Raw genomic sequence first — 12,414 nt, 5'->3', positions numbered from 1 at the left:
TATCTTATCTATCATAGCCAGCTAGTTGGTTAATGTATGAAAGCTTGAAGAGTGAATTCCTGTAGTTTATTCCATTTATTAACCAGAGAAATTCAGCTGCATATCATGGAAATTTCTGACTCATTGCATAACAAGCATTTCCTTAATATTGAAGTGATAGTGATAATTATGATGTAGTCAGAAGAGACTGAATAGGGCAAAGAGTAAGGAGAGGGTGTTAGCTGCTTATCATGAAAGGATTAGACTAAAGATTGATGACATTGAATTTGGCCATTTTTTATGTGATTCCTCTACTCATAAAAGGTTATAAACCTATAGTTTACAACTTTTTGTGGGTGGGAAAATGTCTGCCTACCCACTGTACAGCAGATAGCATTTTTTAAATTTATTTTTTTTTTATATATATATATAGTTTTTTTTTATTTATTCCTATAAGTGCCTATGTAGCTCAGTGGAAGGGGTTTGCATTCTCTGAAAATAGACCTAAGTTCAGTTCTTGTAGCTGACTAGAACTGTTTTTTATGCTTTTCTTCGACTTCTTCCTGAAAAGTTACACGAGCTTGTTGATATCTGGCATGGGCAAGTGGGATTTTTTTTTCCTGGAAACTCAAGTTTTTTATCCTGTAAAACTGAAGAAAATTGACCATAGAACCCTGCTATTTCAGACAATAAATATAATGTTAGGATTAGGGACCACAAGATGGTGGCACTTGTCAGCCACCTCTCTTCACTGGATGTCACATATAATTAGTGATAGCCTTAGGCCAGCTATCTGTGATTGGCTATCAGTGGAGATTGGCTCCACTGTTAACTTCCTTCAGTCTCCAAAAGTTACACAGGACTAAAATGACCTAGCCTACTCCCTATAGGGGAATAAAAGGTAATAGGGGAATAAAATTGACCATAGAATCCCCACTATTTCAGACAATAAATATAATGCTAGGATTAGGGACCACAAGATGGTGGCACTTGTCAGCTACCTCTCTTAACTGGATGCCATGCATAATTAGTGATAGTTAGACCACCTATCTCTGATGTGCTACCAATGGAGATTGGGTCTCCACTGTTAGCTCCTGTCAGTCTCCAAAAGTTAGACAGTACTAAAACTGGCCTAGCCTGCTCCCTATAGGGGAATAAAAGGTGTTAGCAGAGCAAATTTATTCTTTTTTTTTTTTTTTTTTTTTAATTCTGGAAAACCCTTCCTCCAGAGACCAAACATAGAACTTTTTCAAGCCACTGTGGTTTTCCAGTAAGTAGGATACATACTGGAAAGCCACATGACGTCATCCTACTTTCCAGTAAGTAGGATGACGTCATGTGTTTACTCATAACTTCTAACAAAAAAAAAAGTTTAAACTTAGCATTTATTGCTTACACCAGATGATAAAATTCATATGTGACCTAAGACATCCACAAATATCAGTGCTTGGAGAACAGGTATGCTCTCCACTCAGCCAGCCAGTAAATTGTTTGAAACAATTGAGGGCTTAATACAAGGCGTGGCATAAGCATGGTGACTACACATTTGAAGAACGGAACTAGATTAACATAGTGGAGGAAGTAGCGGTAGTATTACAGACTGGATATTTAATAAGATAGAGAAAGTTAATTGTTATTAATGAGAGAATTTAATAAGAGAGATCTGAAACAACACAGAGCTGAGACTTGCTCATTGCTTGAGAGAGAAGAATGCTGTGTGTGTGAAAGAGAGAATCAAGAACATGAGGAGAAAAATGTTTTATTAAACTATGCTACCCACTGAAATTTTATTTTCTTTTTAACCAGTATTTAAGAAATTCAAAATTAAGTTTCATACTGTTTTGTATTAGATGTGCAACTAAATTTATTGATGTCATGTGTTTCCTCATAACGTCTAACAAAAAAAAAAGTTTAAACTTAGCATTTATTACTTACACCAGGAATTTCTTCAAAAATCACAAATTTCAAACACAGTTATCTCTCACTGTAGCAAACACATTATAGCAAACTTCCTAACTTTACCAAACCACTAATAAAAAAAGTCCTGACCCTATCTTCCCAATCATAGTGCCATTCTAAAGGAAATTTACCATTACAAACTATCAGCTGCAACAAACGATTCCTACAGCAGTCCTTATGAGGTTCCTGTAGTCATTGTCAACTGTATTATTTGTGTGTATTTTAAGTTGATGGCTTAATTTTTAATTAAATTAGGGATAATTTTTCATGAATATGTGATGAATTCATATATTCAAGAGTAATTCCTGTAACAGAGAAATATTACTACTCTCTAAATGCACATTGCTTCTGCAGTTCACTTAGTAATACCAATGTCCTTGGCAGGGGAAACCTGCTTGGAACTCTGCTAGACTTTTCAACCACAGGTTAGTTAACTGATCTCATTTGGAGATGGCTTTATCTTTCATCCTATAAGAAGACAGATCTGCAAGCCAGAGAATATATGCACTAAGAGAAAAAGAAGCCTGTGCAGATAGGAGTTTGTCATCCTATGATAGCTTTAATTAGGTTTCTGGGAAGCAAAGTTACTTGCCTATAACAGGCCATTGAGCCTAAGATGAAGATGAGAAATGTAAAATATGTAACAGTCTGAAAAAATGCAAACAGTTAAATCTGAATAGACTTCTGTGACAGATACTGGTTTACCATTATTCTTTAATTTTACTTATAAAATTCTGTTCATGCAAGATTCTGGGCCAACAAGTTAAGATTAATTTTTATTGTTATTTTATTTATTATTTTTTCTGAATATAGAGGAATTCTAGTACCAGGAGGATTTGGCAATAGAGGGGCTGATGGCAAAATAATAGCTATTGAATGGGCCAGGAAGTCAAGAAAGCCATTTTTAGGTTTGTAATTGTAACATTTTATAAGAATCCTTTCCTTTCATTAAAAGTTCTAATAAATTCTTGAAAGTGTTTAAAGTTATTGCCTCAGAGATAAACATTGTAAGCATATGGTGGTGTACATTGTGTTTTACAATAATATTTACTCATCTTTCATTGATATATATATATATATATATATATATATATATATATATATATCATCATTAGTGTTCTGTCTCTTGACTGGTCCAATGGTATAACTCAGCAGATTCTCTTCCCCCAATTTCCTCTGTCTCTTGCTTCCTCCTTCATTTCCTGATATCTTCTTGTTCCCATTATATCATCAAGCATCGTTAGTCGTCTTCTTCCTCTTGGTCGCTTTCCTTCAATTTTCCCTTCTATCATTCTTATCAGTAGGCTGTCTCCTCTTAATACATGTCCTATCCAGTTATGCTTTCTTCTTCTTATGGTCTTTAGTAAATTCCTTTCTTCTTCAACTCTTTGTAATACTTCTTCATTGGTGATTTTTTTCAATCCACTTTATTTTCTCCATTCTTCTCCATAACCACATTTCAAATGCCTCCAACATTTTAGCTTCTTTCTTCCTAATTGTCCATGTTTCTGACCCATATAAGGTCATACTCCAAATATATACTTAATAAGCCTTTTCTTTAGATTTTTATTCATTTTATTAATAAACAATTTTTCTTGCTATAAAAGGCATATTTTCCTTTGTTAATTCTTTCTTTTATTTCCATGTCACATTTTCCATTTTCTTGTATTATACTACCAAAGTATTTGTATTGTCTCACTCACTTTACACTTTCTCCATTCATCATCACCTTGATACTTCCTGGTTTCCTGGAGACTGTCATCACTTTTGTTTTCTTTGCATTTAATCTTCATACCATATTTCTTGCATATTCAAATTTTTGCATTAGGTGCTGTAGTTCATCTTCGGTATTAGCTAATATTGCTTGATCATCTGCAAATCTAATATTTTGTATTGTTCTTCCTCCAATCGTGATTCCTCTTTCCTCTTCATAAAATGCTTCATTTCTTCTGCAAATATATTGAAGAGCGTCGATGATAGGCAGCATCCCTGTCTTACACCTCTGCCAATCACACATTTTTTAGTTTTTCCTACTTTTGTCTTTATTATGGCCGTCTGGCTCATATATAATTCAGCTATTAACTTTCGGTCTCTCAAATCTAAACCTATTTTGCGTAATATTTCCATCATATTTTCCCATTTCGCAATGTCAAATGCTTTTTCAAGGTCGATGAAACAAATATAAACTTCTAATTTAATAAGCCAAAAGGCTAATTTACCGGCGAAATTGTTAATAGAAAGGGGGATAGTAAATCCCTTTATGTTTTTATAGCCGAGTACGAAACTCGGATTGATATCCATCGAAATCCATAGAGTTTCATGCCGAAAAAACTATCGGCGAAGCCTAAGTGTAAATGATCACTTGGGTAGTACAACACCAGGGCAACTCAATGCAAAGGTGGAGCAAGCTCCGTCACCAACTTTAATATTCTCTCATAATGTAAAACCCAGCTCCTAAGAGATGTATATTGTTTTACATTATGAGAAGAGGTCACTACCCAGACCGGTTTCAACCTTTTTTGAGGTCTCATGTTCGTGTTCACTTAAAACCTTGATATTCCAGGTCTACCTACTCACTGATGAGACTGGTTTCAACCTCAAAAAAGGTTGAAACCGGTCTGGGTAGTGACCTCTTCTCATAATGTAAAACAATATATACATCTCTTAGGAGCTGGGTTTTACATTATGAGAGAATATTAAAGTTAGTGATGGAGCTTGCTTCACCTTTGCATGGAGTTGCCCTGGTGTTGTACTACCCAAATGATCATTTACACTTGGGCTTCGCCGATAGTTTTTTCGGCATGAAACTCTATAGATTTCGATTGATATCGATCCGAGTTTCGTACCTGGCTATAAAAACATAAAGGGATTTACTATCCCCCTTTCTATTAAATATAAACTTCTTTATTTACTTCTATATTCCTTTCGCATATGGTCCTAATTACTCCAATTGCATCTCTGGTTCCTCTGTCTTTTCTAAATCCAAATTGATCATCCCCCAGAAAATACTCCACTCTATTATACAATCTTTGATTTAATATTCTTAGTAGTACTTTGGAGGCATGTGAGAGTATGCTTATAGAAAAGCACTCCTGCACTTAGCAGGATTGCTTTTCTTTTCAATTGGTATAAGAATACTCTTCGTGAAATCTTTAGGCCATACTCCTGTTTTGTAAATGAGGTTACAGAGTTTCCATGTTTCTGTTATACCTTTGTTCTCCAGTTGTTTTAGGATTTCACTAGGTATTATTATTATTCAGGCCTCCATGGAGTCAAAAGACTCATCGTGGGAGGTCCTTCCTAAGAACATAAAGTCTGTCAAGACTCATTGAGGGGAGGTCCCCCCCCCCCAAGAAACACAAAGTCTATCATACCACTCCTTAAACTAATTGACCATTCTCGCTCCCACCACTCCATCAGGCAATGCATTCCACGGTTCAACCACCCTCCACACAAAGAAACCACTCCTTACCCTCTTGCTCACAGTTTCCTTTCGTAACTTTCAGGGATGGCCTCTTGTCATCACTCCTTCCCGCTATTCAACCAAGCGAAAGAACTCCCCAGTGTCAACCCTGTAACCACCTCTCAACAGTTTAAAAGTCTCAATCATATCACCTCTCCTTCTTCTATCCACCAAACTCTGCAGTCCACATTCCCTCAGCCGATCCTCATAACTATGCTTGTACAGTCCTGAAACCATCTTTGTCATCCGTCTTTGTACACTTTCACAGTTAATTTATCCCCTTCAAATCCTGGGGACCAAATCTGAGAACAATAGTCCAAGTGTGGCCTGATCAGAGACTTATACAACGGAATGATAACCCTCTTATCTCTGCAGGTCAGTGTCCTTCTTATAATTGCAGCAATCCTCTGTGTTACCTTCACCACCTTTGCAATATGTCCCCTAAACTTCAGGTTTCTATCAATCATCTATCCCAGATCTCTTGTCTCCCCTACTTCCTCCAGTATAACTCCTCCCATAGAGTATGCAGCACCCCATCAATGTGTCCCAAACCTCAAGACCTTACATTTTGCTGCATTAAACTGAAATCCCCATTCATTTGCCCATCTATCTAGCTTATTTAAATCCTCTTGCAGGGCTACCACATCTGCACTATTACTAATAATCCTTCCCAGCTTCGCATCATCCACAAACAACTGAATATCCCCTTGCAATCCACTGGCAATGTCATTGATATAAAGGTTAAACAATATAGGTCCTAGTACTGAGCCCTGTGGGACCCCACTTGTAACCCTCTGTCTCCTTGAAACTGCTCCACCATACACAACTCTCTGATACCTATCAGACAGCCAATCCTGAATCCAGTTGACCAATCTGACATCCAGACCCATGTGCTGCAACTTAAATATCAGCTTATCATGTGGCACCCTGTCAAATGCCTTCTCTAAGTCTAAGAAAATTGCAGTATATGCCTTTCCCTCATCTAATGTTCTTGTAACTTTATTATAAAAGGCTAGCATATTGCTAAAACAAGAGCGCCCTTTCACAAATCCATGTTGACTCTCACAGATAACATTACCCTCATCTGCCCAATGCTGTATACGGTCCCTCACTACTTTCTCCAAGCTCTTAACAACTACTGATGACACACAGACTGGCCTATAATTAGACACTTCCAGTCTGTTACCACCCTTATCCTCCTTCCATTCCCTGGGCAACTTTGCTGAAGCCAGACTTTCATTGAAAAGCCAGGTTAAAGGCACTGTCAGTTCCCTAGCATATTCTCTCAAAACTCGTGGTGAGATACCATCCAGTCCCATAGCTTTACTGACATCCAGTGCACTCAGTATCTGAAACACACTCTCCTCCTGTACCTCTAAACCTCGAACCAGCCCTATCCCCTCTAGCATTAAAACTGACTTTTCTAGGATGAAATACTCCAATAAAGTGTTCATTGAACAATTCCACTATGTCCTCTGCATCAGTCACTCTATTCCCATTTTTATCCCACAATATCATTCTTCCACAGTCATTTCTCCTCCTACTGGCCACATAGCTAAAAAATTCCCTAGGATTTTCTTTGGATCTTAGGGCCAATCTCCTCTCATATTCCAGTTTCACTTTCCTTACCACACAAGTCACTCTTCTGGCCTGTGTCTTATATTCTTCATGCATCTTCTCTTCACCTGTCTCCTTATATCCCTTATATCTCTTCCATAGCCTCTTTTTTGCATGCAATTCCTGTTTAATATTGTTTGTCATCCACTTTACTCCAAATTGTGTCCTCTTCTTCACTCGTGGTATACAACTTACCATTGCTGCTAACAAATATTCTTTCACAATTTCCCATGCACTAATGATATCCAGGCCTTCCAATTCCTCCCTCCATGAAACTTCCCGAAGTTGACGTCTAAGACTATTATAATCACCTGCATTATAATTCCACATAAGTTCCCGTCTCTTTGATACTCCTGCATATCTATTCATTTTCCAAGTCAAAACCATATGGTCACCCTCTTCAGCTGGTGGGAGAGATGTCAACTCAGTTATTGTCAACTCTTCTGATGCTATAATCAAATCCAAAACTCTTGAACCTCTTGTTCCCTCTGTTACATGTTGCCTAAGATATTTGTCCCTATTCCATCCACTCCTTCCATCTTTCCACTTTTTAATTCCTTAATTGCTGTTTCTACTTCTCTCTTTAGTATTTCAGGACCTCTTTCTTCTGTTGAGATTTCATTTTGCTCTTCCAATTCAATTTTTGTTGGTCTTTCATTTTTTGCGTAAAGTTCTTTGATGTATTCCTTCAATCTTTCACCCTGTATTTCAATATCATAAATCAGTTTTCCTTGCTTATCTTCTAATGGCAGATTTCTTATACTTTTTTTAATATTTGTAATTTCTTTTGCTTTTTCAAACATTTTATCATATTGCCCCCTTTTTTTCCATTTCTTCAATTTCTTTACATTCTGTTTTTAACCATTCCTCTCTTGCTTCATCAGTTTCTCTTCTCAGTTCATTATTTAATACTTTGTATTTTCTTCTTCCCTCTTTAGTGCTTACATTTTTCCATCTTCTTCTTTCTTCCATTTTTCTTATCATTTCATTTGTAATCCATGGCTTTTTAATTCTTTTACCTTCCACAAAACCTATCTCTTCAGCAGCTGTTTTATATATCAAGTTTTTCAGTTGATTCCATTTTGCATTAAAATCCATAGTTTCTTCAGATATATTCTCTTTGTTCCTTATTTTATTTTCCAGTTCTTCTCTGAATTTCCTACCTGCATCTCCTTTGAGTTTTTCTAGGTTCCACCTTTTCTTGCTTTTACCTTTGTTTATTTTCTTATATCGTATTCTTAATTCCATACTCAACTTAAAAAAAAATCTCTCTGATAAAGAAATAATGACCAATTTATTACTTAGCTGAAAGTTCATTTAGTACTGGATTTTCATCCTAGTGTTTAGAGCATCTTTAGTATGACTTCAAATTAAACAAGTAGATGAGAAAACCAGAGACTCAACAATGAAATCACAAGCTACTTGTACATGAAATGCAGTGGTAGTCTAAAATACATTAAAGTCCTAACTGTATAAATTTAATCAAGAAACAAAGTATTAATTAATTAAAAAAAACTGTTGAATATGAAATGCATGGAGCATCATTTGGCATCATAAGGATAATTTCAGACCATCATTTCTATTCACATTCTGATGATGAAGCAAAGGTTCACAACTCTTTTAGTATAAATGTTCAATAAGATGAATTTTATGAAGTACCTTAATCTTCCAAAGGACTCGGTGTTTAGTGGAGCTGGCCTGTTCTGCAAGCTCTGATTGTTTAAGCATATGGAATTTAATGTAATCAAGATGCTTATCATGATGAGCATCTGCCAAGCTCCCAGCTTTGCCAACATATGATAACCCACACTGCCATGGAATTTGATAGAATCCAGGGCAGGTTAAAAGCAGACATTTTTCCTTTGCAGAGCATAAAAAACAGGGTATATTGTTAACATGTGAAAAGACACTGTAATTGAGCCAATCTAAGCAGTTTAGATTGGAGGACTGACTGATCTGAAGGACACATCATTGACATGATGGACCACTACTTGGGAGGAAGGTTACAAGGTCACTGTAGCTGTTATTGACATTGTTGATATATGACTTGTTGAAGCCATTAATAAGGAAGATGGACCTGATGTAAGTTATTTTTTGAGGTATCACTGCTTCAGCAAATCACAAAAAATGAGGTCAGTGTTGTTATAAAGCAGGGGTACCCAACCTTTTTGTTTCCTAGAGCACATTCTAAAATACCGGTAGGGCGACAGGCACCATCTATTTTTTCAAGCAAATTTTTTGCATTCTTTTGTTAAATGAATGCATACAAAGTTTACATTATATAAAAATTTATATATATATATATAAGTTAGTGTGATCTTTGGCATTGCATTTCATTGGCCAGTGCTTCATAATTAGGAGAATATGATGATATTCCAGTTCTTAAACAATCATCAAGATGCTCATCAGTGAGTCGTGATCTATATTTAAATTTATGATATTCATGGTTGGAAACAATGATTCGCAAAGGTTTGTGGAACCAAAAAACGATTTTATCTTGTACGCTGCTCTTTTTAAGAATGGAAACTTTTTTCTATCCACTAGATTCCGGAAGTTTTCATCTGTTATATGGGATTTTAGCGTAATGTCATTCTGAAGATCCAAAATTTCTAGCTTCAAAATTTCTTCAGCATTTACGTGAACAAGCTTTGCAATGCATGCAGCTATTTTGATTATATTTACTTGGCAAGTAAAAGAATTGATTAAAAAAGGGGATCATTGGCTCGATGATAATAAATTCCTGAAATCTCTTTTCAAACTGTTCTTTAAGCACTTGAAGATGTATAACAAATTTTGACAAGTTAAATTCACAATCGCCTACCATTTTTTTCATATTTGGGAAATGAACGGGAGTTCCCATCTGCAGATGTGATATCCACAAATCCAGTTTTGCTTTAAATGAGTTTACAGAGCCTATCATTTTAGCAACATGTCTATCTCTTCCTTGCAACTCCAAATTTAAAGAATTCAATTTTTCCATGATGTCTGTGAGAAAACATAAATCCAACTGCCCGCAAAAGTCATTTAGTTCATCAAAATTTTAATTTTTGATGTGAAGATATTTTTTTATTTCTTTAATTACTGAGCCAATGTACTTCAGTATGCAGGATGAGATTAGGTTCTTTATCTTCAATCTCTTGCAATAGAGCCTTGAAAAGTTGGTGCTGCAAAGGGACTGCTCCAATGGAGTTGATTATTTTCGTAACAACTTTCATAACATATCCAAAGGGCAGTATTTTACTTCACAAAGCCTCCTGGTTGATAATACAGTGGTAGGACATAAAGTTTGGAAATGAATTATCTTTCTTGCAGAGTGCAATAAATCCATTGATATTGCCAACCATTGCTGGTGCCCCATCAGTAGTTATCGCAGATAGCTTGTGCAAAGACATATCTATCGACTTGGCATATATTCTGAATGTATTATAAATATATTCACCCGTTGTTCATCCTTTCATGGGTAATATTTTCAGTAGATCTTCTTTTACAGTGAAGTTACTAAATACCATTCTCACCATAACTGCTAACTGTGCCATGTCGATACATCTGTGGACTCGTCAAATTGTAAAGAGAACCAGTTACATATTTCCAAGTCACTTTTTAACTGAGTTTGTATGTCCATTGAAATTACATGTATATTCTTCTTGTAAAGGTGTTATTTGACAATTGTAAATCTTGTATTGCTGACATAATCTCACTTTTGTTAGAAAATCCCTCAAATAAACAATCAGCACCAGTCAAAAATGCTTCTTTTAACAACTCTCCATATTGGAACGGTGTTTTCTTCTTTGCAAGCATGTGAGAAATTTTTAAAGAAGCAATGGTGGTATTTTTAGATGTTACCACGTCTAGTGAAAACCAACTGTTGGGCAGACAGGTTCGATTTTAGTTGATTTATTTTTTTGTTCTTATTTCAGATTTAAGTGGATAATTCTTATTAAAAGTGGCATGCATTGTCTGGAAGTGACGTTCAACATTATGTTTTTTTTTGGAATTGCAACGCTACTGTTGCACAACAAACAAACACAATTATCTTTAAAATTAACGAAACAATGTTTCCTCCCAGTCATTGTTAAAATTATAGGTTCGTTGTCTTTGACTTGATTCACTCATTTTAGTATTAAAAATCAAAATATTTCAAAAATTTAAGTACAAGTCACTGTTAAAATTATGCGCATATAACTAGCAACAGATAATGAACAACTTCGAATCCATGTCTACTTTACATCGTATGCAGTTAATACTCGTCATGTATCATTAATGCATGCCGATTGAGGCAATGACTTTTAACTGTTTCTTTCAGAATCCGAAAAATCACTGGCTCAAGACCAAATACAAAGTATACACATTTAATAAAACAAACAATACATACACTTCAAATAAAATTAAACAACTAACTACAAAATTAACTGGATCCAAGGCCTTTTAAAATGAACTTACACTTTAGAGATCACCTATTCTCTGACTCATTTATTTCTGGTTTGCTTAACATATACTTAATCACATCTACTAGACTAAACACCTTGTTTACACAATAACAAAATGTTCACAGTCAGTTTCTTTGGTAAGGCCTTTTTCCAAAGATATAAGATTCTCTTCTTCTTTTCCATAGAATCCTTTCTCATTACCCTTATGTAGCACACATTATTCCTCCTGACTCTGAAGTATAGATATTCTGAATTCACCGAAGTATAAGTACTCTTACCTCATGCAGTTCAATTTGTTAATTTTTGTACCAGCAAAAAAAAGGTTTCTTCTACTGCTTTATCTGCGTTGCTAAATTCCATCTTCTTTTCCAGTAGAAATAACAGATACCGGCGTCCTTAAAACAGATGAAATTTTCAAATCAGCATTTCTTTGAACATTCCTATAGAACAGTGTTTCTCAAAGTGTGGTACACATACCCCGGGGGGGGGGGGGGTACATGAAAGGTCTTCAGGGGTTACGTGGCAATTTTCGGATATGCATCATTAACGCATGGAATCATTATTAAGAAAAAAAAAAGTAATTATTTTAAACATATATTTCTCAATAAATTATATATTATGAATGAATTCTCCTACTCAAATTGTGATAACTGCTTCATAGCTTGCAAAACTTTGTGGGCAATCACTTGTTAATCTTCGTTCAGCTTTGTATATGGAGGTACAATGCCAACCTGCAACAACATGAAGAGCGTACAATAATGACTGATAAAAAAAGTAATTATACGAATCAATTTCGTTCTATTGAAAATAAAGCATATTTTTTTGTTTACATGTATATCTAATTCAAATAAAATAAACATTTACAATGAAATATACTTATTTTATTTATTTATTATTATTATTTTGATAAGGGGGTACTTGGCAATAATAAAAATTTAGGAAGGTGTACATGGATATCTGAAGTTTGAG

General features: G+C 35.3%; 1 protein-coding gene across 2 annotated transcripts in view; it reads left to right on the top strand.

The window, feature by feature from the left end:
- LOC150104389 (CTP synthase 1-A-like) overlaps positions 1-12,414 on the top strand; it is a 281,082-nt gene that overhangs the window by 146,240 nt on the left and 122,428 nt on the right. For both annotated transcript variants that reach the window (XM_090396340.1, XM_090396339.1), the window contains exon 8: positions 2,752-2,846. In XM_090396340.1, coding sequence (XP_090252466.1) covers positions 2,752-2,846 — 95 coding nt within the window. The remainder of the gene's footprint in view (positions 1-2,751; positions 2,847-12,414) is intronic.

The sequence above is a fragment of the Typopeltis vanoorti genome, chromosome 8, assembly GCF_054136105.1.
Source record: "Typopeltis vanoorti isolate ZY-2024b chromosome 8, IOZ_Tvanoo_1.0, whole genome shotgun sequence".
NCBI lineage: Eukaryota > Metazoa > Arthropoda > Arachnida > Uropygi > Thelyphonidae > Typopeltis > Typopeltis vanoorti.
The sequence above is the reverse complement of the archived record's forward strand: the minus strand, read 5'-3'. Positions and strand labels throughout refer to the sequence as shown.